The 26,923-nt window shown below is 34.2% G+C and overlaps 2 protein-coding genes across 2 annotated transcripts; both read right to left on the bottom strand.

Annotated features, from left to right (window-relative positions):
* Window positions 1-1,005: 1,005 nt before the first annotated feature.
* LOC134234559 (fibroleukin-like) lies at window positions 1,006-11,269 on the bottom strand. The gene is made up of 7 exons (XM_062716645.1): window positions 11,221-11,269; window positions 9,945-10,058; window positions 7,580-7,696; window positions 5,669-5,805; window positions 3,600-3,696; window positions 2,838-3,005; window positions 1,006-1,259 (listed from the first exon to the last, which is right to left on the bottom strand). Exons 1-7 carry the CDS (start codon window positions 11,267-11,269, stop codon window positions 1,006-1,008), a joined length of 936 nt encoding a protein of 311 aa, XP_062572629.1.
* A 3,414-nt stretch (window positions 11,270-14,683) lies between these two features.
* LOC134234558 (delta-like protein A) lies at window positions 14,684-26,705 on the bottom strand. The gene is made up of 8 exons (XM_062716644.1): window positions 26,691-26,705; window positions 25,036-25,111; window positions 19,931-20,080; window positions 19,434-19,547; window positions 17,963-18,082; window positions 16,672-16,785; window positions 15,508-15,621; window positions 14,684-14,829 (listed from the first exon to the last, which is right to left on the bottom strand). The coding sequence occupies exons 1-8, from the start codon at window positions 26,703-26,705 to the stop codon at window positions 14,684-14,686; spliced, it is 849 nt and encodes a 282-aa protein (XP_062572628.1).
* Window positions 26,706-26,923: the final 218 nt, after the last annotated feature.

Here is a 26,923-nt window from a genome sequence, read left to right as displayed (position 1 = left end):
AAAATATAAAAAAATGATGTGTCATTTTTATTCTTTTATGAAGTTATATATTAGATAACTTCTACATGTAAATATGTCTGTAGAAAATTACCGGCCGTGTGTATGCTCGGTCAAGATGATGTAAAGCGGCATTCAAATTATTTGTAATAGATTACATTTTCAAAACTAAATAAGTACTGTGCTGTCATAGTTTTTATTGAACAGAGAAATGAACGAGAGAGAGAGAGAGAGAGAGAGAGAGAGAGAGAGAGAGAGAGAGACTTAATTCTCACATATAGGTTGTATCAAATAAAAACTCTTATAATTTTCCCTAAATATTCCATGCAGTAAAGGTAATCATTTTTTTTAGATTAACAAATCCATATTTGACAGTAATCATTGGCTTTTATTTTCAATCATCAAGTTCACACGGTTCACAGGAACGAACGCTGAACGAACGGAAAATGGGAAAGTAGAACGTTTAAGGGACTGTAAATAAGGACATTGAGAAATGCGCTAACTCAAATCTACGCTAACTTGTTCAAAAATCAATTTCCGCCAAATATCATACACGCTAAATATTATACATTTTAAGATCGGACATTCTGTGCAAAGAAAGGCATTGTAAGAGTTGCTTGATTTTTTTTTACAGTGAACAATATATCTATCATGATCTTTTATGATCCGCACTGAATTTGAAAAGTCTCCTATCACCTCCAGGCCATGCAACGATAACAAGGCTTGGCCACTACACGTTATTATTTCCGAACACAATGACAAAAATACAATTCTCATACGACCATTTTAATTTTAATGTGAGAAGAACACTCCCATTACGTTGATTGACATAAAAAATATTCTTAAAGTTTAAATGTACGTAGAATTTAATAGGTTTTATATAATCATAAATAAAAAAGTTCTAATTATGTAATACATGTAAAAAAAAATATCCATTCTAAGAGAGTCTTCTAAGTGACTACTAAAGCGTAACATGTACGAACTTAGCATAGCGAGTTAAAACGGATTTTAGAGTCTCTTAACCATCATTCTGGTCTCCATCACGTCCTCTCCAGAAAGAACTGTTGGGAACCAGGGATAGGCCCAGTCCTCCATAGCCCAAGGACCGTTAAGGAATGCATTAAAGCATGCGTTAAACCACCATCCGCCCCTATAAAACTCGGCACAGTTAGATCCGCTCCTGTCGTTGTCCTTGTCAAATGTACTAAAGTACATTCCAGAAAGATCAAATATATTATCTTGTGTATGTAGCATACCGTCACCTATAAATAAAGAAATAGAAAATATTACACATTTATCATGCTTATTTAACATAAATCGATTCTTATTTACATTAATGTACTGTAAGAATAGTAGTGCATCGTATACAGATAATACTTATTCAACAATGTTATATATACAAATTGCAATAAGGCATTTAAAACTCAGATTTGTTCATAAAATTGTTTTTGCTTAGCATGAAAAGTCACCTGTAACCTTGTCATAGAAACAATTATTGTTTAGGTGAAGTGAATCAATATGACACCATAACTAATATCTCGTACTCTACTTATTTTATATTTTATAATGTAGAGACTCGTAGCATTCAATTTAAAATCATTTTTTGAAAAGCAATCTCGATACCAGTATAGATTTTCTATTCAAATGAATATCAATTCGAAGAAACGATTAAAATATCTTAAAATATCAGAAATGTAAATTCATTTCGCTTAATATACATCTTTTTCTCAAAGGTTGACTCAGTGATTAAAAAAATGTATTGATCATGACGTTGTTTTTCGAACATTGTATCATGCAGTTTAAAGGTACTTGGACACAGATTTGAAGTTATTTTTTTCTCTATAATATTACGACTTATATATTTTAATAGCATTTCACACAAAAATTAATTAAAAATCTTACTTCGTTTTAAAGATATTGAAATTTCAAAATTTTCGGCGGGTTTGATTGACATATCCTTGCACTCTCACAAATTTAATTTTATTCTTACATGTAATCCTTAGGAAAAGTGGCAATCTCGTTTTGTATAAATGAAAAATATTAATACTATAATCCAGAAAATTCAGAGTAGACACGTCCGAAAGCAAAACAAACACACAACATATTGTCAGTCCGTGCAGTTGTGGTAAGCAGACTGTGACGATTGAACGCACCCAGTGAATTCTATCTATAAACAATAACAGAACTCGAGCCCTGTTTAGAAAAACTGTGTACAGTTCGGAATGACGATACTTGTGAAGGTGGTTTGATTTCTAACCTTTCTACTCTAAATAAAATTATTTTTCTTGATAAAAGTTTTAATATTTCTCATTAAAACACATCAAAATTGCCACTTTTTCTAAGGATTAAGAATGAAGTTAAAATTTGTGAAATTGCAAGGATGTGTCAATCAAACCCGCCAAAAAATTTTAAGTTTTAATAACTTTTAAATGAAATAAGACTTTTAATTAAGTTTTGTGTGAAATGCTATTAGAATATATAATTCGTGATATTATACAATAAAAAATGAGAAAATATTAACTTCAAATCTGTGTCCAAGTACCTTTAATAGCACATGATAATATAATCTCCCTCGTATCTATTCTACACCAAAAGTGTAAAAATTGAAAAATAATCCATAAAATATATGTTTGTCAAATATAACGAAATTTGATTTTCGGTTCACTAGTTCAATTTAGCTACCTAGAAGAATAAATCAGAAGAGAAAATGCATCCTATGAAGTCTACATTTTAACAATCTCCCCTCTTTCTCTCATTCTATCACCTGGTTTTGTATTTTCATTCGATATTTCTACCATACTTTATCACTCCCCATTCTCCCGAGTATCTAGGTCACGCACCTAGTGTTCCTGAGGCAGGTCCTCCTAAGAAGAGTTGATAATTCTCTGTTTCACTGGAAACAAGGAAACGATCGTACAATTCATACAGCGTTCGGCCATCCCTTAGTTTGATGGTAACATACAATGACGAGTCATTTCCCTTTGTTAATTGGTGGATCGCGTCGTTTCCTGTTTGAAGTTGAAATAAAATGATGTAATTTATATATGTGTGTTTCTAATTAATAAATTTTGTTTGTTAAATTGGATTTGGTATGAAAAACAACCTTTTATACGACATGTTTTATACATGTACTTATTTAAAGGGTATTGTTTTAATAACCTAGTCAGTCTGACCAATACATAGTTGGTTGCATGATTCTTTTTTTTTCAATAAATTTTATCATAACAATTATTTTACATCCAATAAAAGAAGGTAACATTTAAACTGATTGACCTAATAATAACACATTTAGTTCTAAAAGAAAGGAATTATTTGCCGTTGATTAGTAATTATAAGATGCCAACTGACCCTCCTTTTCTCTGTGATATTGAATCATTGTATATGAGTATTTATCTAAAATATATTTCTACAAAATTCCTTGATTTTGTTTCATGAGTGACTTTCATTAGTCATTCACGGAATACATGTTTATACAGCAGAATGAAAATTACCCAAAAAGGAAAATATAATCTTTATCTCTATTAATACAGATTTTGGTCTAGATTGGGAGGAAATCACTAATTGCATTTATTTTTTTATATCTTAACTTATTTTATATTTACCAATCCAAAAACTGTGTTCCGGTCCACCGAAGCCAATCCTATAATCTGCCCAGTTCCGCTCAAAGCTCACTGATTCGTTTATTCGATTTTGGATTGCCTTTGAAAGATAAACAATCAGAGATCATTATTGTCATGTTAAACTGTGTTTTGTTTTTTATCCCCTTTGGCCGCGAAGCGTAGTGGTTAGAGTATCTGCTCTCGATCCGCAATATAAGGAGTCAATCCTTACGAAGGATGTTCGAATCCCACTGTGAGACGTGGAGACCGGTGTAACGACAAAAAGGTACCTCCGTAGACCGTATAGATCTGGTGTCATTTTTCTACGTAGAAATTTGACCCCCTGGTCAAAATTCTACTTAGAAAAATGACCAAGTTTTTGTGCAAATTTTGGCCTTGTTGTCGTTTTCCTCCGTGTGCATTTTAGAAAAAAAGACTCCGTAAAATAATGAACCCTTGTTTTCTTTTATGCAAAAACATTTGTTTTGGTAGGAATATTCTTGTTTTGCAAATGTATACGGGTAATATCAAGTAGCCTTCTGATATGAAGATTTAATTTCTGAAAGCTTTTATGCTTAAATAAAGAAATCAAAGCTATACTACGAGGGTCGTTCCATAAGTAATTTAATTTACGGTATATCATAAAAAAATGTTGAGGTATTTTTTACATGAAAAGTTCTTTTAAAGAGAGAGTGGGCACACCAAAAATTATCGACTTTATGTGCCACATGAAATTGGAAAATGCAATATTTACATGTAGAGACAATATGACAAATGCCCAAGAGAAAACATGCGTTAAATTTGCCGTTCACGGTCTATTTAAAAACTCATGGTTAAACAAATTAGAAGATTTCAAATTGGTAAACTTGCTTCATGTTTGACGAAATATGGATGCACTTTTTTAGCCGTAAAATAAAATAAATGATAAAAAATGTGGAACAAAGAAAAAGTCATGTTATAATGATAAAGAAAATCAAAGGATCTAAACATGTGTTATTAGTTTTCGTGTTTTTAAAGAGGTCCATTAAAACATATACATACATCCAAATGAAGGACTAGCAATGCTACGATTTATGTTCAAAGTGCATAAAGGAAAGTTTATCGGATTTCCTGCAAAGGAAGATAAATAAGATTCTGAAGAAAAGAAAGTATACAGGACTTTTTATTCACCCATATTAGCTTGATCGCAGCCACTGTGAGATCTTTTCATTCCCAAAAAACATCAAAACAAACCAAAGAAGATTGTACAATGTCTGATATGTCACGGAAAATTGATAGTCATCAGTGTCTTTGGGACATCCCTAAAGATGCATATGCTGAGGACTTCTATTTATGGATACAAAGACTTAAGACATAAGTAAAGGGTAACAGGAAATGCCTTGAGCGATTGATTATTTATTGAATGACCCTCGTATACCTTACATTAATAATAAAAACCGTTTTATCCCCATTCAAGAATATTAATGCCTATTAAAATGTTCTTAGGCTCTTTGAACGAAGATACTCGTATTTATAGAATCTTTTATTATATTTTTTAAAGTAAGTTTCCACATTTGCCATTTTAATCTTTAAAAAGGTCATTAGTAGCTGGTGTCAAAAAAGGAAACTTTAAAATTTAAAGGATTCATAATTATGAATTTCTTTGATTTTACCCTGGTTTAATAATTTGCAAAAACCAAGTTTTATTTTTCAAAAGTCTAACGTTTTTGATTCCTTTTGTAAAACTGGCGCAAATATGGGTGCTAGCTTAGAAAATGAGATCTTATAAAATATTTGGTTTTCTATGAATGGAGTTTCAAACATCTCACAAAAATGGATAACCTTGTCCATAACTTTCGACTGAGTGGGACTATATGGCTTTTATATTTCACACGTGTTTTTTGAGACAAGAATTGTTTTTTAGTACAACCAATTAAAACAGCATTTTTGTTCTAAATAAATATTAGCTTAAAAAGTAATGGCTACATTTGAGCCTTTTATAAGGGAGACATGAACTTATGTGTACATGTAAGATGCCTTTTTATATATATCCCACTGCGCTAATCTTAAAGATTTAAAAATAAACTACATACTGTCCAGCCTCCGTCCAAGGTCTCCATATCACAATAGGTTCTTACAGACTCAGAGCTAGGTCCAAAGGGATAAATACTGTACACACCTGACTCAGTGTAACCAATGTCACGATACACCTTACAGTCTATTGCGAGAACTGAAAAATCAAATTAAAAGAAATACAGCCATCCTTGTTTTGTTTTTGTTTTGTTTTGTTTGTTGTTTGTTTGTTTGTTTCGTTTTTTTAAGAAAGCAATCTATAGAATGTGATTTGTCCTTCTAATTTGATCCTTTGATTTTCTCACTTCTTCAAGGTGCATGTTCAAAACTTTCATGTTTTGGAGGTCCGTGTTTCCTATGCACCTATTTTGTATTGTTAAATAGACATTTTAACACAAATACTGTTCTTTATTAAAACAAATTGATCTGATCATAACTACATACATCGTTTCTGATGTTCATTTGTTGATTTACTTTTACTTTATACGTATTTTAATCTATTTATTAAAAATCACTGAAGAATTGATTTTTAAAGTATAGGATGGGCTAACATTGCGTATTTTATCCTGCTTGTAAGAATGTTTACATATTCATTTAAACTTATATCGTTATCGAAATTGAATTATAAAGAGATGGTAAAAATGTTCATTTTAGAATGACAAAAAAATTACAAATGTTTATGAAGTAAATAAAGGTCTTATTGTATATATTACCTTCACAATTGTCTCCAACATAACCGTAAAAACAGTTACACTTGTAAATTCGGTCACTTGTTTGTTCTGCTTCACACAAGCCTCCATTCATACAGACATTGCTGTCACAAACACCGACTAGAATCAAGGATTCATTTTGAAAAAGTAAACCAAATCTTTCTTTTTCGGTTATATACTTCAAGTTCACATCAAATGACCTAAAACATTAAATCATTTAAGTGCTGTAAGTTGTATACAGTTTACCTTCACAATTGTCTCCGACATATCCAGTAACACAGCTACACGTGTATCCTCGTATTAAAGACTGGTCGGCCACACAGTTTCCTCCATTCTTACAATCATGGCCGTCACATATATCAACTATTCAGATAAAATATCGAAATTTGATACAATAAACAACGTTCGCATAACTTAAAAGGTTAGTAATAATATTTACAACGAAAAGCATTCTCATGTGGCTCAAATTTTGATTTTTCTTTAAATCTGTGTTTATTAACAGTCATTAAGCCGAGCGCTCGACTTAAGACTTTATAATTAGGGGTAGTATGGGTGAGTCCTTGATACTGAGATATTTTTTCACGGGAGTTATTGGCAAAATAAAGAATTTTAACTCCTCAATTGTCTTTGGTGCCAATTAATGTCTAAAAAAGCAAAACTATCAGGTGTGGCAAAATCTACATACAGTCAATTCATAAAACAGATAATTGATTGATTTTATGTTGTATTTTGTGTCAAATTATGGAAATTTTCACTCATATAGAGATCGCAACATATTTCAATGGGCTTCAATTCTCGACGTTTACTCGGAACTCAAGGTCGTTAGAAAGTGAGAGATCTTTATTATATTAACGCCTACACAGCTCTTGTTTTTTCAAGGTCTTATCCAAAGGCCTCCTATTTTTCACTTTAAAGAGATGTGTGCATAACAAAGGTATAGTTGCTACATATTTGATTTCCTTAGGTTAAATATATGGAGACAATGAACGCTCTACTGACAATCAAGCAAAGAGAGTACAAAAATGATCTTACATTCACATATGTAAACCCTTCTGTACATTTTTTATACTTATAATAATATTTACATATTCATTTATACTTACATCGTTAAATAAAATTGAATCATATACATGTAGAGATTGTAAAATTGTTTACTTTAAAATGACATAAAAAATTGGCAAATATTTAAGAAGTAAATAAAGGTCTTGTTGTACATTTTACCTTCACAACTGTCTCCAACATAACCGTAAAAACAGTTACACTTGTAACCCCGGGCGCTGGTCTGGTCTGCTTCACACAAGCCTCCATTCATACAGACATGACTGTCACAAACGCGGACTAGAATCAAGGATTCATTTTGAAATAGTAAACCACTTTTTTCTCTTTCGTAATATACATCAAGTTCACAACAAATGATAAACTAACGGGGAATGAAACAAAGTCAGTTTGCTGTATGCCTTGATTTATGGTAAGAGTGTTATACTGTTAACAAACTATAGTTAAAATTTCAAAGTTGTCAATTTAGTAAACTAAATAGCACTCATATTATTTTAGCAGATAGTTTTTGTTTAATCTTTTGCATACATTCTAATTTAACAAAACATATAGGAGTGTTTTGATACTTGAAATTCCCAATGATTTAAACTTTGAATTTGATGTTTTTTGAAAGCTGACAATTTTCAATCGTTCTTTAATGAAAATAGTTTGCCTTTTTTTCGTCCCTGTCCTGGTAGTTCACTCGGTAAAGTATTTGCTCCCTTACACGTGACATATAAAGTTTTATCATGACTAGGTTGTATTATGACAAAATCGACAGAAAATGTAATAATTTAATACTTACTTAGGAAGCAAAAACGACGTACTGATTCTTCTTGATTTTAAATTCAGTTATTTTGTCTTGTTATTTTTTCATTTGCATTGCTCTGATTTTCATTTATTTAAGCAATTATGAATTACATTAGGGTAAAAATTAACAAAGATATTCAAAAAACCTTTTTCACAACACTCAGAGAGACTTTATACAGTATACAAAAAATATCCTTAAATAATGTATGTGTCCATGAACTTTCCGTAAAATCTTTGAATAAGCTAAAAGGGTGTACAAATTCATTAATTTAATTTAATTAATCGTATTACAGACTGATCAGCCACACAGCTTCCTCCATTCTTACAACCATGGCTTTCACATATATCAGCTATACAGGAAAAAAAATCGAAATTCGGTACAATATGCAACGTTCGTATGACTGAAAAGATTCGTTTTAATACACTGTTTTTAAACCAAAGACCGGAATCAAGTGGTCTAGGTTTAATTCTTTTTTAAATCTGCGTTGACGTTGATTGACTTACACGGATTGTTAATTTAATCCATGTCTGTATAGAGGAACTTGTGTAGAATCAACTGGACTTGAGTTCATATGTACTTGTCCGAAAGGCTTTTCAGGTGAAGTGTGTGAATGTAAGTCTTTTAATTTTTTTTTATTGTCAGTAGACCATTCATTATTTCCATATCTTTCAATAAAGCCTGTCAAAATATGTTGCCACTATGACCTCGCGTTGCACACATCACTCTGTAACAATCCGTACCTTTAAGAATACATAAGGGTTGTATATATACTTGTATTCCGATGCCAAACTTTGATACCCAACTGTGATCCCACCCTACCCCTTAAAGACATGATTTGAACAAAGTTGAATCTTCGCTACCAACTGATGTTTTTGTACAAGTTTTATCTTTACTGGCCTTGTAAATCTTAAGAAATTTATTTTTAGTACTGATGCTATTTATTTTTCACTAATCCATGATAATCTCCCGTTGAAAAAGGAAGTATCCTTTCATTTGAACAATGTGCAATCCCTTCACCCATGGATACCTTGTAGTAGATTTGGTTAAAATTAGCCCAGTGGTTCTTGAGAAAAAGATGAAAATCGAGAAAGTTAACGACGACGGCAACGCCGACATCAACTATATGAACGACAGCCAATTTTGATCAAAAAATCTCGCATGAACCTTCAGTTCAGGTCAGCTTACATTAAAATCGATAAAAGAATCGGCCTCCATTTCCCTCAGTGGTGTTTGTATAAAGGACGTAAGTATCGACTGTATAATCTGCGACTCAAGAACAACTGCACTTATCACTGTGGCATATGGTCCATTTCTGCTGCATATTATACAACTTTTAACTGGCTTATGAAGAGAATAGCAAATTTGTCGTCCCCTAAGACAGCAAACTATTACCAGGGGCGCAGCCGAGGAAATTAGCTTGCCGTCGAGGGAGACGATACACTTGCTATTGTCCGAATAGTCAGTAAATCAATTCTTTATTATACCGAGGCTGATTTTACTTTCGTTACGTCATACTATATACGTCACAATCCGTATTAAATCAGAAGGCTGAAAAGCGAGGGAAACAGAATGCTGCCGGTGAATTGTTTGATGAGTATTTCACCATGAGAAGATAGCACAGAAAACTATTCCACGGTAGGGACTATTTGAAAAAAATAGCATGTATATTCGTCATATTTTGATATAGAACAAATTCACAGAAGCATAATAAAAATGATAAACACTTTTTACATAAATTACCTTCACAATTCTCCCCTCCATAACTTTCAACACAGTTACATCTGTAACCACGTGCACTGGTCTTATCTGCCCCACAAGTTCCATTCTGACAATCATGATGATCGCATACATTGACTATGAAAACAAAAAAATGGAGGACATTAGAAATATTTATACAGAAATAAAAAAAGACATTTCCATTGTGATGCAAACATATTATATGTATTTATAGTCAGTAAAAAAATCTGAGTATGAAATAATTGTTACATCATTGGGATATATCGAGTTAACTTTTACTGTAAAATCACATATTTTTGAGGTGTCAAATTTTTGTGTTTTGAGGAAAATTTATTGTTTCCTGGGGACTTGATTTCGTTGTTGAAGAATTGTTCAGAAGAAATATACATGAAACGTTGAAATTCGTTGTAGACATGATTTCTTGGGTCTCTTCATACCTCGAAAACCACAAAAATTACCCCCCCCCCCACGAAATTTTGTAATATGACAGAAAGTGATAGTAAATATTTTTCATTGATACAAACGTTTTAATACAAGAATATTTACAAATGGATGTCTAAAATCGAGATTAAAGGACACAGCAAGAATTTATTCTCATCTTTAGATTTTTAAAAATGAATTTAGGAGTGTACGGGTAACATGTCGGCTAAAAAGTAGCAAAATGAAGCCGCAAAATTCCAACAGATATTTGGAACAATTTAAGACTACATTAGGGTTGTTTATGTACTTGTATTAAAAGGTTTTTCCCCATATATTCCTTTGTTAAGCTTTGATACCTACTTTGGCCTCACCCTACCCCCAGGGGGTCAACTTAAATCGTCGTTACCAAAGGATGCTTCTAAACAGGTTTCATCTTAACTGGCCCGGTGAATCTTTAGATGAAGAATTTTATGGTTTTTTTTCTATTTATTCCTATGTTAAACTTTGATATCCGCCTCTGGCCCAAAACTAACACAATACTAACTCAATACTACACGACCTGAAGACAATTCCAGATGAGTTTCTTGGCCCCGTGTTTCTTGAAAATATGATTTCCTGATTATGTAATTAATTTTTCACTAATCCATTATTATCTTCCCTTGGAAAAGGACGTGGCCTTTCATTTGAACAATAACAATCTGAAATCCCCTTTAGTCTTGGATACTTTAGTGGAAATTGGCCCAGCGGCTCTTGCAAAAAATGTTGAAAGTAAAATACGACGACAACAACAACAACGAAAAACAACGGAAACATTTTGATCATAAAAGCTCGGTTATGCCTTTGGCTCAGGTGAGCTAACAATAGTAACGATAGAAGAATCGGCCTCCGTTTCCTGCAGTGGGGTTCATACTTGCGACGTACGTATCAACTGCATACTTTGCGAGCTCGAGTCAATTACCATTGCACATATCACTGTGACATGAGGGCGACTTTTGCTGTATATAAAATTGTCACAATCAAAGTTGACTTTGTTACATGTTTATTTGTTTTTCTTTTATTAGTATTGCCCTGTGTTGAGCCTTATTTGTATTTAGTGTTTATCCTGCAAGGAGCCCCATTGTAACGCTCAGGTGATTTAAATATTTGGCCAGTCGCTATATAAGGTGATGTCAGGTTTGTCTTGGGTAGCGCACGTTTTCCTTGACCAGTGAAAGTAGTTTCACATGTCCATGGAGGGTTAGGTAGTTTTTCGTGGTAACTGAATCTCCAATCAGGGTAAGTGTAATTTACTTACATTTATTATATTAAAAAGTAATGCAGTATTATGTTAATTGAGCTTATTCTATTTTTATCCACGAGAAAGTGTTTGAATTGTATACGGGAATTTTACCACGTGCACATGCCGTGAGTTTAAGCGTAAAGTAATGATATTAGTTTATTACTCAAAGTGTAACGTTACATTGTATTATTATTTTGCTTTGCGAAGCGGTGTGATACATGTTAGTTAAAACTGTATGTTTAAACAAGTATATGTGTAAACATTTATGTTATGTTGTAAGGTAGCCGTTCGGGGTCAAGCTTATTATGTCTACGCATATTTGTTGAAGGTCCCTATTGATACATGTACGTTAGTATAATTTGGTGCTGTCGGCGGAGGCAACCTAAGGGCGTGGTACGCTGGGCCGAGACCGTGAGAAAGGAAACGTGGTTTCCCGGATTTGGCAGCATTGCAGACGCTTAAAACGCGTGGGATAGGCGCGGGACGTCGAGGACGTGGTGGCATTTGGTGTAAGGGCGTGGTACCCGTAGGTCATGGACCGTTAAACACAGGAGGCGGGGACGGATATAGGAACGTGGTCTCAGGATGGACACTGATAGACATTTTGAAATTCATTAATTTTCATTTTGTATATTTGTACATATTTGTTTTTATATTATATATAAAATTGTAAATAGAAAAATAGTCTTGTTATCACTGATCAAGCTTAGGGTGTCGTGACAATGGTGTCAGAAGTGGGATAATGATGTTAGCTTTGATCAGTGATTGTTTTTTTTTTTTAAATGTTTTTTGTGTAAATTGTACTGAACGTTTGGAAAAAAATATTGTTTTATTTTTTGTATTGAAGTCATAATTTTTTTTTCTATATTGTATTGTTGTAGAGAGACGTTCAGAGAGAAGTTAAGGGACCCTGAGTGGAGAGGACGTAACCATGAATTAGTTTGTGTTATGAAGGTTTGATTTCGATTTAGTTCAGTTTTCCTGGAGTGATATTTTGCTTTTGTCATTTTTGTGTCAGTTTATGTTGTTTGATAGTTGGTTTATTTACTGGCGATTTTTGAGATGGATTTGTTAAAAGAGCTGACTGCATATGGTCAAAGTTTGGAGTTGACGGGAGCGGATCTTCAGAGGTTCATCCGTGAACAACAGGCACATCTGCGAGAACTCAGAGTTGAGCAAAGAGAGAGACAAAAAAGGACAGAGACTATGAATTGAAGAGAGAAGCGTTGGAAGTAGAGAAGCTCCGACTAGAAGAAAAGAAATCACTAGATGCACTGGAAAGTAAGTACCAAGCTAATGTACAAGAACTTAAATACCAGTTGAGTTTGAAAGAGACAGAATCTAAAGCTGCTAAGTCAGACATATCTGATGGTTCATTAGCAAAGGTTCCTAAAATGCCATACTTTGATGAGGTTAAAGATGACATAGACTCTTTTCTTAGACGATTCGAAAGATACGCTATAGCACAGAAGTGGAACGAAGGAATAGGGGCCGTGAACTTAAGCGCATTACTTAAAGGACGAGCTCTTGATGTCTATGCCCTACTTCCACAAGAAAAGGCTCTGGATTATGCAGCCCTTAAAACAGCTTTGCTGAGGAGGTTTGAGAAAACAGAGGACGGTTTTCGAGAATATTTCCGTAGGTGTAGACCAGAGGTAGGTGAAACCTTTACACAATTAGCAGTTCGTTTAGGAAGTTATCTAGATAGTTGGAGCTGATTGTCTAAGTAGGTTGTAGGATTTGAGTGAGACATTATGAACATTATAGTTTTGTACAAATGTTTTTGTTGTTGTTGATTGTGAGTTTTGCACAAGTTCAGTGAACTTTCTTGAATTGGGGAGGTGATGTCACAATCAAAGTTGATTTTGTTACATGTTTATTTGTTTTTCTTTTATTAGTATTGCCCTGTGTTGAGCCTTATTTGTATTTAGTGTTTATCCTGCAAGGAGCCCCATTGTAACGCTCAGGTGATTTAAATATTTGGCCAGTCGCTATATAAGGTGATGTCAGGTTTGTCTTGGGTAGCGCACGTTTTCCTTGACCAGTGAAAGTAGTTTCACATGTCCATGGAGGGTTAGGTAGTTTTTCGTGGTAACTGAATCTCCAATCAGGGTAAGTGTAATTTACTTACATTTATTATATTAAAAAGTAATGCAGTATTATGTTAATTGAGCTTATTCTATTTTTATCCACGAGAAAGTGTTTGAATTGTATACGGGAATTTTACCACGTGCACATGCCGTGAGTTTAAGCGTAAAGTAATGATATTAGTTTATTACTCAAAGTGTAACGTTACATTGTATTATTATTTTGCTTTGCGAGGCGGTGTGATACATGTTAGTTAAAACTGTATGTTTAAACAAGTATATGTGTAAACATTTATGTTATGTTGTAAGGTAGCCGTTCGAGGTCAAGCTTATTATGTCTACGCATATTTGTTGAAGGTCCCTATTGATACATGTACGTTAGTATGATTTGGTGCTGTCGGCGGAGGCAACCTAAGGGCGTGGTACGCTGGGCCGAGACCGTGAGAAAGGAAACGTGGTTTCCCGGATTTGGCAGCATTGCAGACGTTTAAGACGCGTGGGATAGGCGCGGGACGTCGAGGACGTGGTGGCATTTGGTGTAAGGGCGTGGTACCCGTAGGTCATGGACCGTTAAACACAGGAGGCGGGGACGGATATAGGAACGTGGTCTCAGGATGGACACTGATAGACATTTTGAAATTCTTTAATTTTCATTTTGTATATTTGTACATATTTGTTTTTATATTATATATAAAATTGTAAATAGAAAAATAGTCTTGTTATCACTGATCAAGCTTAGGGTGTCGTGACAAAAATAATAAACATTTTTATATGAATTACCTTCACAATTCTTCCCTTCGTAACCTTCCATACAACTACATTTGTAACCACGTGCTCTGGTCTTAGTGAATCTTGAAAAGAAGATTATTGAGGTTTTTTCTATGTACTCTTATGTTAAACCTTGATACCCGACTGTGGCCCAATACTTACTCCGGAGGTCAGAATATGAACACATTTCAATCTACACGACCTGAAGAGGATTCCACAAGAGTTTCATCTTTGCTGGACCAGAGGTTTTTGAAAAGATAGTTTGGGAAGTTTCTAGTATGCCGGTCCCCAGAATCACTCGATTGCGCATGAGCAGTTATTTCCCTTGCCGTTGCTATGCAGAATGTAAACAAACCGCAATTTCCCACTCGCTTCAACACGCATCCAATCGAGTGATTTGGGTTAGGTTATATAGATTTTAAAATTGGGGTTGTTTTATAAATCCACTCTGTAATCTTTCTGACTTATGGCTAATTTATGTAATTTTTGCTTACAAAAAGCACTATGAGTGCCCTTTGTGACCAAAAACTTACATGAATCAGCCTGTAGAATCGCGCCGATATCTTACACTTTGGTTTAGTTCATGAAATTTTTGCTTTACAAAGAACAGGAAAGTTTAAGAAATGAAAGTTCGGGTAAATCAACTCTATTGTCGAAAAATGACGATTTTCAGCGCTGAGTTTAGGCAAGTTGTTGTAAAAGCGAATTACCGTTAACTGCAGTTCGATATCCTGATGCACAATTCAATCCATCGATGACCAGTAATTTGCTAACATTTGTTAGATCCCTGTATTTCTTACAAAAAACACGCAATTTTAATAGCATTGCACTTTGAGTCCTATCAGGCATTTCTTCAGTACGTCAAAACACAAGTGACACATCTCATGAATATTTATGAAATAACGTTAGTATCGACTTCATACTCTGCGACTCAAAAACAACTGCATTTGTCACTGCGGCATGAGGGCGATTCTGCTGTACATAAAATGATAAACACATTGATATAAATTACCTTCACAATTCTCCCCTCCATAACCTTCCAAACAGTTACATTTGTAACCACGTGTTCTGGTCGTATCTGATTCACAAGTTCCATTCTTACAATCATGCCGATCGCATACATGGACTAGAAAACAAAGAAAATATTGGGGATCAGAACATCAATACTAAAACTAAGGAAAATGGAAGATTGAAATGCGCTAATATTTTATGTATTTATTGTGAGTAACTGATCAGAGTATGAAATAAATGTTACAGACTTGTACCTTCTGAGATCATTTGGTATATATTGAGTTGACTTTTAAGTGAAAGTTGCCATTTTTAATTGATTCAAAAGTTTTTATACAAGTACATTTAAAAATGTATGCCTAATGTCGAGATCAATGTCACAGCAAGATTTTTCTTATCATGTAGAGTTTCTTTAAAAATTTTTAGGAATAAACCGTTAACAGGTCGCCTAAAAAGAGTTTTAAAGATCTTTCCAATGCTAAAATTTTATACCTCATTGTGGCCCCACCCTACCCTCGAGGTCATGATTTGAACAAAGTTATATGTTTTTTCTTGGGAAGATGTTTATGCAAGATCATGAGTTTTATCTTTCCTGACCCAGTAAATCTTGAGAAAAAGATTTTTAAAGATATTTTTCTATGTATTCCAATGTTAAATTTTGATACACCACTGTAGCCCTACCTCAGGGATCACAATATGCACACATGTGCATCTAAGTGACATGAGGATGATTCCACTTGAGTGTCATCTTTCCTGGCCCAGTGGTTCCTGAGGAGGTTTTTTTCAGATGTCATTAATTTTTCACTTATTTATAATTATGTCGCCTTGGAAAAGGACATGAACCTTCGTTTAAACAAAGTTGAATCCCCTAATCAAGGCTATTTTGTAGCAGGTTTGGTTAAAATTGGCCCAGTGGCTCTTCAGAAGATGAAAATGTGAAATGGTATCAACAACAAAAACAACTACAGCAGCGAAATACAACAGACAAATTTTGATCAGAAGAGCTTAAATGAGCCTTCGGTTCAGGTGAGCTAACAATGGGATTCGTATTTGCATTGTAAGTATCAACTGCATAATGTGCGACTCAAGTACAACTGCACTTATCACTGTGGCATATGGGCGACTTCTGCTGTATATAAAATAAAAAAAACAATTTTATAAAAATTACCTTCACAATTCTCCCCTTCATAACCTTCTATACAGTTACATTTGTAACCACGTGTTCTGGTCTTATCTGCATCACAAGTTCCATTCTTACAATCATGTTGATCGCATACAGGGACTAGAAAAAAAGTTTTGTCTGGACATAAAAATATCAATACACCAAAAATTAAGAAAAAGCTGAAAACATCTAATTTGTAATGCACTAATATTATATGTATTTATAGTCAGTGAAAAATCTGAGTTTGAAATAAATGTTACAGACATTTTCGCTAAAAAGGAGAAAAATGAAGCCGCAAAATTCTAAGAGATAATTGGAAAGTATCCTTAAAGACTACTAAAGGGTTGTATATGTACTTGTATTAAAAGGTTTTTCCCATGTATTCCTATGTCATATGTTGATAACCCACTATGGCCCCACCTTTCCCCCTTGTAGTCATTATTTGAACGAATTTGAATCTTTTGCTACCAAAGGATGCTTCTAAACAGATTTTATTTTTACTGGCTCAGTGAATCTTGAGAAGAAGATTTATCAAGATTTTTCAAGATGTATGCATATCCTTAACTTTGCTATTCAACTGTGGTCCCTACCCACCCCGGGGTCATGATTAGAAAAAAATTAAATTTCGTTACCAAAGAATGCTTCAGGGTTAGGGTTGGAGTGGGGACAAATTGGGTAAAAAAAATTGAAATAGGAAAACATAGGAAAAATCTTTATTGGGCCAGAAAAGATAAAACACATGCAGAAACATCATCTAAAAGGGAATATTTGATTTTGTTCAAGTTAGGACCCCCGGGGATAGGGCGGACCCACAATGGGGTATAAAATTTAACATAGGATTGCATACGAGAGATCTTTAACAATCTTTTTTTCAAGAGCCACTGGGCCTGGAAAGATGAAACTTGTATAGAAGCATTCTTCAGAAACTAAGAAATTAAGAACCCATAACTTTGCGACGCATGAACAACTGCTCTGACCACTGGGGCATGTAAAGGACCTCTGTAGTCTATATAATAATAAAAAAATTATATAAATTACCGTCACAACTCTCCCCCTTGTAACCTTCCAAACAGTTACATTTGTGACCAAGTGCACGGGTTGTATCTGCCTCACAAGTTCCATTCTGACAATCATGATGATCGCATACATGGACTAGAAAAATAAAACTTTGAATTTAAACGATTCATTGTTATATCTCTCTCGTATGACCTTATGATTTGCGAACATTGAATACATGAGATAAATGGATTTTATGATCTTAGTCATTGTTTCTAGCTTATACTTTTATATAAATTACCGTTACAATTCTCCCCTTTGTAACCTTCCATACAGTTACATTTGTAACCACGTGTACTGGTCTTACATGTAACTGGCTCACAAGTTCCATTCTGACAAACATGTTGATCGCATACATGAACTAGAAAAACAAAACTTTTAATTTAAACGATTTATAAAGAATATCACACTGCTGTTTTGATCTCGGCCCTGGTATCAGCCCGAGCGGTTGGTATCGACCCAAGCCAGGAGGGGGCAGGCCTAGACCATCCGAGGACTGATACCAGAGACGAGATCAAAACAGTGGTGTGATGTGTTTATATCATATATCTAAAACCAAAGAAAAAGAATAAATATTCAGATATTTTTCGATCAAGATGTGTGTCGTAAGAAGATTAGAGTTATCTTTCTTTATTCCCATGTTCCTGAAGATGTTGCTTGACGGTGAATAATCATATTATATAGAGTAAGATTTGTCTGGTCTGGCCAATAAAAAGAATAGTCCTGGTGTTTTGAAACAATTTGTTTTGAAGCACATAAGATAACAATTTTAAAAAAAGTCCAAAACTTAAAAATATTCTACTTTCACTTTGTATCGAACCGGCATTACACTTTCTTCAACATATCAGTCTGAAATTTATAGTAACTATTTGTTTTGTTTACTATAAATATTTTCATTAAAAATTAGACATTAAATGAAAACTTGGTATTGTCTTACTGTCAAAGCAAATAAACGTCCAGTTTTTTTTTTCAAAAGATGATTTGTTGCTGTCCTAGAAGTAAACAAGAGTTACGTCTCTTTCGTCACAAGTGCTATTATTTGGCGCACTTTTTAAAACAATTTTCTTAAAATTCTAGTATATATAAATAATTTTTAAAAAATCAGGTTAATTTTTTCGAGATATATTGTTACTCTTTCATACTTATATATGAATTTTACTCTTAATTCACACTAATTAAACAGAAATAATGATTCAAAATTTGAGGGGCTAGACAGCTACTAGACGACGGGCCGGGACAGAGGTATCTCAGCCCCGAGGGCGAGACAGCCCTTCCCAGGCGCTGTCTCGCCTAGTCCAAAACGTCTGTATCAGGGCTGATACAGTGTAAGGTATATGATATATTGTTATATCTCTCTCATAAGACCTTATAATTCATAAATACCGAATACTTGAGATAAATGGATTTTATGATCTCACTCAATGTTTGATGCTTATACTTTTATCTAAATTACCTTCACAATTCTCCCCCTTGTAACCTTCCAAGCAGTTACATTTGTAACCAAGTGCACGGGTCGTGTCTACCTCACAAGTTCCATTCTGACAATCATGCTGATCGCATACATGGACTAGAAAAATAAAACTTTGAAATTAAACGATTCATTGTTATATCTCTCTAGTATGACCTTATGATTTGCGAACATTGGATACATGAGATAAATGGATTTTATGATCTCACTCAATGTTTGATGCTTATACTTTTATATAAATTACCTTCACAATTCTTCCCTTTGTAACCTTCCATACAGTTACATTTGTAACCACGTGCATTGGTCTTATCTGCCTCACACGCTCCCTTCTGACAATCATGATGGTCGCATACATGGACTTTCAAATTGAAAAAAAAAAACCCTTCATTGTTATAAACTGTAATTATTCGCGACCAACTTTAGGAAGCAATTAATAGTCGCAACATATTTATTAACTTTCTCTTTTTCCCTGACAATTAATAGTTGCAAATTGATTTCAAAATGACGAATTGCAATTAAAAGATGATGCAACAAATAGCTGGTTTACAGTGTCTCTCGAAAGACCTTATGATTCACGAACATTGAATACATCACAGGATGTAGTTTAGTAGGTTTTTAGATTTATTTCGATATTTTCAGTTTCGACATGATAAATCTTTAACTATTTTTTTGTGTACAAAAATGATCCTAACAGGAAAAGATGGTCTCACCGTAATATTTTAAAAACATAATGTGACTTACACTGACATACATTCCCATAAAACCTCTCAGGACAGGAACATGTGAACTGAGGTCCCCTCTGTGTATTGGATTTTAACCTCCAACCTTTGAATGTTGTTATGCGTGTACCACCATTTTTACATCGGTTATATTTCCAGTTCCAGCGAGTTTCTGAAACAATATACAGGGTGTTTTGCTATAAATGTTTCACACCTAAACTCTTTAAGAATGCAACACGGGTAAAAATAAAATTTTCATGTGCTTTTTAATACTGCAACGGGTGAAAAATTGGGTTCATATGAACCTGAAACATATTTACAACTCTGTTCTGCAGCATGTTAAATAATAAAGAGGGAGAAGGTGTGTGTATAGAGCATTTATTACAAATGCCAGATCAGATTACAGATACATGTATTACCATTTCAGAATGTAGCAGAAGATTTGGTCCAAAAGATATTCCACACCTTATATCAAGAAACTTGTACAATCATGTTTTTTCTATAGTGAAAATTTATGGTTGAAGGTGGGTAAAAAATTTTAACCACATTTTTCGAGCCAACATTTATTTTGATAATAACTGTAACTAGAGGGTGCTTAAATATAAATCCCGGAAAATACCTTCGGGGCCCATGATATCACACAAAGTAGTGATTACTAAAAATACGCAGTTTAGTAGAACTGAGGTCCGTTGTCCATGAATAGATCTGTCGGAATGCTATGACAAGCAAACACAGATTTAAACGCAGTAATTGCTTGTGAACTTGATGTTGATGGTATTGGGACTATCTGGAAATTCAAAATATCAAACGACACACAAAAGATATTCCGAATCTTCGAACTGAAATACATATATGCTGAGACTTTGTCCGAGGAACGTGAAGGAATCTCCTGAGGAATCAATGGTTCCTTGCAGTAAAAATTTCTTTACTTGTTGCACACTGCACATTGCAAAATAAATTTTTTAATATCCCGGTTCATTTTCGGTCAAAATAGTATTTTTTGAGTCAGTGTTTTAACTATGCCCAGGCGTGCTTCATATGGTTCATTCAGAATCTCGGTTTTCAAGCTGATCTGTATCATAAGTTGTTGGCATTTGTAAAAACGCAGCACATTTAAGGTTACAATAAGGAGGCGGGACCTAATGTGTAGCCATGTAAATTTATAACTAACATGATCATGAGGATGTCTACAATAATTTATCTAAATAAATATCAGGCCCCTTACATGTACAACATACAAAATTTTGCATTGCTGATATTATTGACCATACACTCAATTAATGTGCGAAGATTACATTAGGAATTATTATTTTATGTTAGAAGCTCCCAACAATCTTCATTTTCAGTACGTATGGCAAGAATTACCTCAGAGGAAAAGCTATATACATCTACATTTTTCCTGAATAATGTTTTAGACCTCTGCATGTACAGCATTTCTGATGATCACTGTTTTGAACGGGTCGCTGTATATGTTTCCAAATTTTAATTTTATATCAGGCCTTTTCAAAACCCTAAAATGTCATGCCTTTCTAATTAACATTCAAATTAAATTGAGCCTCATTAAAGAGCCATAAACTGTGAACTCCTTCCTAGCCCCGCCTTTAAATCCATTTTGCAATTAAATTCTTAATAAACAGGAGATTAATGAAAACCTTGAGGAGTATTTTAATCGTGAAGGTAACAAATGGGAGGACATGACAGCAGTGGTGATTGACCATGACCTAAGATAGACAGACGCTCAGAGAAAATGCAAGGAAAAGTTCTGGATTGATTGATTGATAGTATATTGTTTTAACGTCCCTCTCGAGAATTTTTCACTCATATGGAGATGTCACCGTATGCCGGTGAAAGGCTTCAAATTTTGACCTTTACTCGGCACTCAGGGCCATTGAGCAGTGACGGATCTTTATCGTGCCAACGCCTGCCCCTGACACGGGGCCTCGATTTTTAAGGTCTCATCCAAAGGACCTGCAAGTTTCACTTCAAAATGCCGACCGCATAACGAAGAAACAGTTGCTACCCATTTCTTGTCGACTTAGGTCAAATGTCGCGGCCGAGATGCGAACTCACAACCTCCCGATCACGGAGCGAGCGCTCTACCGACTGAGCTACCGGTGGAGGGCTACAAATTTTGTCCTATGCTTGGGGCCTTTGAGCAGTGAGGGATCTTTTTTGTGCCAACACCTACTGCAACACGGGGCCTCGTACAGTCTCATCCAAAGGACCGGTCTCCACGCAGTGGGATTCGAACCCACGACCTAAGGATTGACTCCTTAATTCGCGACTCTAGAGCAGACGCTCTAATCACTGCGCCACGCATGAGACGTATGAAATAATTAGGTACTAGCAGTCTCCTTTAAAAATATGTCCATTTTTACAAAGGGTGATATGGACGTAACGAATAGTATTCTCGATAAAAATGTCCTTACTTGTATTTATTATCAAGCGATACTTTCTATCTCTTGATCAATGATATATTTATAAACTGTAAAAATATTAGATTTAAATACCACAATGTTATATATTTCTGATCATATATTTGCTTATTATAAAAATAATTTTTTAGACATGTTGACCTTTGGCGAAACCTAATGGATAGTTTAAAATGATAACATTTGTCAACTATTTTCGATGCGATTGATAATTAATCATCATTGCATTCTTTATGTTTATGTAATTATAAATGTCTCGTACGTAGGATCGGTCTCCATGTCCCTCACTGGAAATCAAATCAAGCACTCTAACCACTAAACGTATGCCACGCGGGCAACTTACTGATAAATAAATCAAACGCAGTTTGATTGATTGATTGTATATTGTTTAACGTCCCTCTCGAGAATTTTTCACTCATATGGAGACGTCACCGTATGCCGGTGAATTGCTTCAAATTTTTACCTTTACTCGGCACTCAGGGCCATTGAGCAGTAAGGGATCTTTATCATGCCAACGCATGCCGCTGACACGGGGCGTCGGTTTTTAAGGTCTCATCCGAAGGATCCGCAACTTTCACTTCATGCCAAGCGCATGGCGAAGGAACAGTTGCTACCAATTTTAACGACTACAGTACCGACCAGACCCAACCTGACACCAAAGCAGTCCCAGAAAGCAGTCCCCGGGACTGCTTTGGGACCGCTCTGGGACTGCTGTGGGACTGCTCTGGGACCGCCGTGGGACTGCTCTGGGACTGCTATGGGACTGCCCTGGGACTGCTCTGAAAAGCAGACCCAGCAGTCCCAGCTGTCCCTGGGACTGCTTTCTGGGACTGCTTTGTTCACTCATGCGTGAAAGAAGTTCTGAGTGACATGATAGCTCCGCCCCCTTGTGTATTCTGAATTTGCAGTTTTGTTTACTAGCAGCAGAGAGGAGTTTAAACTATTAAAAAAGCAAGGATTTCTTACAATCTTTCCATAATTATTATAGTTAATATTTTCAGAGACTGTACATTTACACAAATATTTTTTTTTTAAATAAGGAAGTCAAAAGTAGATTTTTATCCCTAAAAATAAGGTATAGGTTTATGAGAAAAAATATCTACATGTAGGTCTATTTTATTATTTATTGTAAAATTATGTGCACTCCAAATTTGCATTGACACTATTTAAAAATAATCCTTATACAGTTAGATATAATATTTTCAATTGAAAAGCTTTATGTTTTACGAGCACCACTCTAGAAAAGTATCCCATGCAACCCTAAAATAAAGCCTAACAGTTTATTAAATGACCATGAAATAAAATTATGCTACCATTCTTCCATAACTCAAACAATTTGAACAATCATAGGGGACTTTATTAATGAATTACCGGTAGATTTTAATTTATAAACAAGTTATCAAAAGAGAAAATTTATTTCATAAATAAAGAGTTGAAAATACCGGGAATTGTGATTAATTTCTTTTTTCTTTTGCTTGTGTTTACATGTACCTGGCCGATTAATGTTTATTACTTGGTATCAACACCCGCGGTTTCAATCGCCTTAGGGCAGAAAATCAGTGCATGCTATTTTGGTATACCTATCAGCGTTTCACATCATTGAACATGCTGGTCAACAATGACCCTAATTTCCATCTACCGGTATATAACGCAGAAATAAAATTGATTTCGAAAATGTGTTTGAATTTCTTTCAGGATTAATTAATTTTGAACATAATCTGATGGTTCCATTCTGGTGAATTAGATATGTGCATTAATATTCTAACATTTACAAATAAAACGCTTAAAACTGAGTATTAAAGAGATACAGATATTAACAATAATTAGATTGACATGTCAGTAAAAATAATCATGACTGAAAAAAAATATTTGGCAAAATTAAAAAAGAATTTTCTAAAATCCCGCTAGTATGGAAATTGGCCATATAATGATGAGATCTATTTAAATCTAATTCTTACTGGTGGAAAATAATTAATTCACGTTTAATTTTCTGTATAAAAAATAAAATGGGACACAGTATAAAACACAGAAAATAAAGAAATCGAATTATTAACTTAATACACCCGATAATTGTGATTAAATGTTCATGTTCAGTTTAATTCATACATGTACGTGTGAAACCCTTCTTCCTTCAATAAATAATCATTCAATTTGTTTCTATGCGCGTACTGTTCATAAATGACCTTCGCATACATATAAGGAGTCCCGGCATACTACCCAGAATCAATTTCTACTGCCTTTTATAGTTCCATTGTTTATTGCAAATCTCATTTCTGAGTTAGCTCCGCCCATTAAATTAATAGACCCCGCCCACTGGGACTGCTTTCTGGGACTGCTGGGACTGCTCTCTGGGATCGCTGGGACTGCTGGGACCGCTCTGGGACTGCTGTGGGACTGCTCTGGGACCGCTATGGGACTGCTCTGGGACTGCTTTAGCAGTCCCAGAAAGCAGTCCCCGGGACTGCTCTTTGACTGCTTTGTGTCAGGTTGGGTCTGGTCGGTACTGTAGGACAGTGGCGGCCGAGATACGAACTAACGAATTCCGATCACGGAGCGAGCCCTCTACCGACAGAGCTACCGTGAACGGTAAACGCACTTTGAAATTAACATCGAATTGGAATTTCCAGGCATTTTTTTTAAAATAGTTGCGTTACATATCATTCTTATTCTTTCTAAGAGGATGTGTGTGACTTACGAAGGTTGCTGGATCTCTCTGGCAGGGACACAGCTTGTAGGCGGGCAACATACCCAACGATCAACACAATAAGGATCTTAAAAATAAGAACAAGATTAAATCAATTAGCATTCACCTGAGAGAATAATTGTAAAAAAAAACAAAAAAAAACACTGTTTCTTTTTAGCACGTCCATGGTATATGTATCGAGAGCCTAGGCTGTTATGAACGTATCAATAAAATGCACCGTATTCTAATAAAAATACTTTCTGTTCAATTGGATTTTTGATTTGTATCAAAATCTTTGCCAAAGAAATTTGCATATCTTGGGCTCGCCAAGAGTTTAATTGCTGACCACTACTCGTGAAAGACATTGTCCGCGGTATTTCTATTTAAAATACTGCTATCTCTAGACCCTAATGTTAATTACAGACCTTCAAACAGTTCAAAGTATTTTGCTGTGGAGGTCTCATCTGTATGAATGTACATCTTACACAGCCACATTTTAATTTTAAACCTGCGTGAACAAAGTTGTATTGTAGCAGACTTTGTTCTGTTTTCAGAAATGATAAATTGTTTATGTCCTTGATCGGGAAAATGACAACCTTTAGAGAAACAGTGTAAATTTCAACCAACCAAATAAAAACTGGAGTAAAAATAAGTATAAAAAATATATAAATCAAATTATGAAAAGTTCTCGGAAAAAATTACTTAATGTTATAAACATAAATGTAAACGGTAACATCCATTTTTTTTTAAATCAAAAACTGAATATGGATGTAAACATCAATTTAGAAAATTTTTCCATACCTGAAAAGTCTATGTGTGATTTACTTACATACACGTAAATTTGAAAAAAAAAAGTTCCTTATATTTACATTTAATATGTTTAGAAGCAAAATAATAATTTTAATTTTGGAATTTCGCGCTGATATAAAATATCATTTCAATTTAATATGCATCTCTGTAGCACCTCGTTGCAACGTCACGTCTTCGTATATATATTTACGCGTGAGTATACACAATATGATATTCAAATCAATTCCAAGTCGGTTTGCAAGAATAACACAACATATTTCAAAATTCATATATGAATATTCTGTTTTATATTAAATATTTTGAAAAAAATGCTCGCATTTCATCAAACATGATACAAATACTACAAATATAAACAAAGAAAATTAAAAAAAAAACACACACAGAAATTGTAATTCAACACATCAGTAGAATGAAATCGTTGATTATCAAAAGTAATTATTTAATGAAATTCCACTCAGGGTGCTTATCAGAAGATCTTATTCAAACGAGCAATTACATAAATTGTTCTGATAATAAATATTTTTTAAAAGATTTTATTCAATTACAGGATTAACTTGAACATTCTCTTAATAAAAGTATATTATATAGAAGTATGCCTAAAAGTTTTTTATGAAACAATCAAGGTGATATCGCTTGGCCGTTTTTTGAAAAAAAGTAATGACACATTATGTTTCCATATTCCTTTGGTAAATTATTTTTGAAAATATACTTTTTTAAAAAAGTTAAATGCATAGAATTTACTTCCATCCAGTTTCCCTTATTCGACGGAATTGAAACTATATATTTACTACTCATAGAATTTAAGAACTTAATGTTGATAATTACACGTATGACACATATCTTGAAATTTCACTTACCTTTGCAGCTTGCATTTTGGCTGATGTCTATGTGTAGACTGTGTACGTTAGTACCAAGTCTCTATTTAAAGATAATTTATTTGCATAAAAAATTGGTAAACAAGTGATTGGCAGTGGTGAATCAGTGATAGTTGCTGACGATCCCAAAATCGTTTTTGGAAGCTTGGCGATGCCGACAATTGATAGCTCAACAGAAAAATTCATTTTTTCCTTTCATACAAAAATGATAATTT

The sequence above is a fragment of the Saccostrea cucullata genome, unplaced genomic scaffold (genome assembly GCF_032062105.1).
Source record: "Saccostrea cucullata isolate Sc308-1 unplaced genomic scaffold, CSIRO_AGI_Scuc_v1 ctg6414, whole genome shotgun sequence".
Lineage (NCBI taxonomy): Eukaryota > Metazoa > Mollusca > Bivalvia > Ostreida > Ostreidae > Saccostrea > Saccostrea cuccullata.
Note: the sequence above shows the minus strand (reverse complement) of the source record. Positions and strands in the feature narration are given on the sequence as shown.

Bases quoted from the DNA above. Each gene is read 5' to 3' on its own strand.
- LOC134234559 (XM_062716645.1), bottom strand. From the start codon at position 11,269: ATGAACCCCACTGCAGGAAACGGAGGCCGATTCTTCTATCGTTACTAT. The intron at 10,059-11,220 runs GTTAGCTCACCT...TTGTTTTCATAG, and splicing joins ATTCTTCTATCGTTACTATT to TCAATGTATGCGATCATCAT. The intron at 1,260-2,837 runs GTGCGTGACCTA...CTTTATTTATAG, and splicing joins ACCTGCCTCAGGAACACTAG to GTGACGGTATGCTACATACA.
- LOC134234558 (XM_062716644.1), bottom strand. The intron at 16,786-17,962 runs GTAATTTATATA...CTTTTTTTCTAG, and splicing joins CAAAGGGGAGAATTGTAACG to TCCCTGTATGCGATCAACAT. The intron at 15,622-16,671 runs GTAATTTTTATA...TTTGTTTTCTAG, and splicing joins TGAAGGGGAGAATTGTGAAG to TCCATGTATGCGATCGGCAT.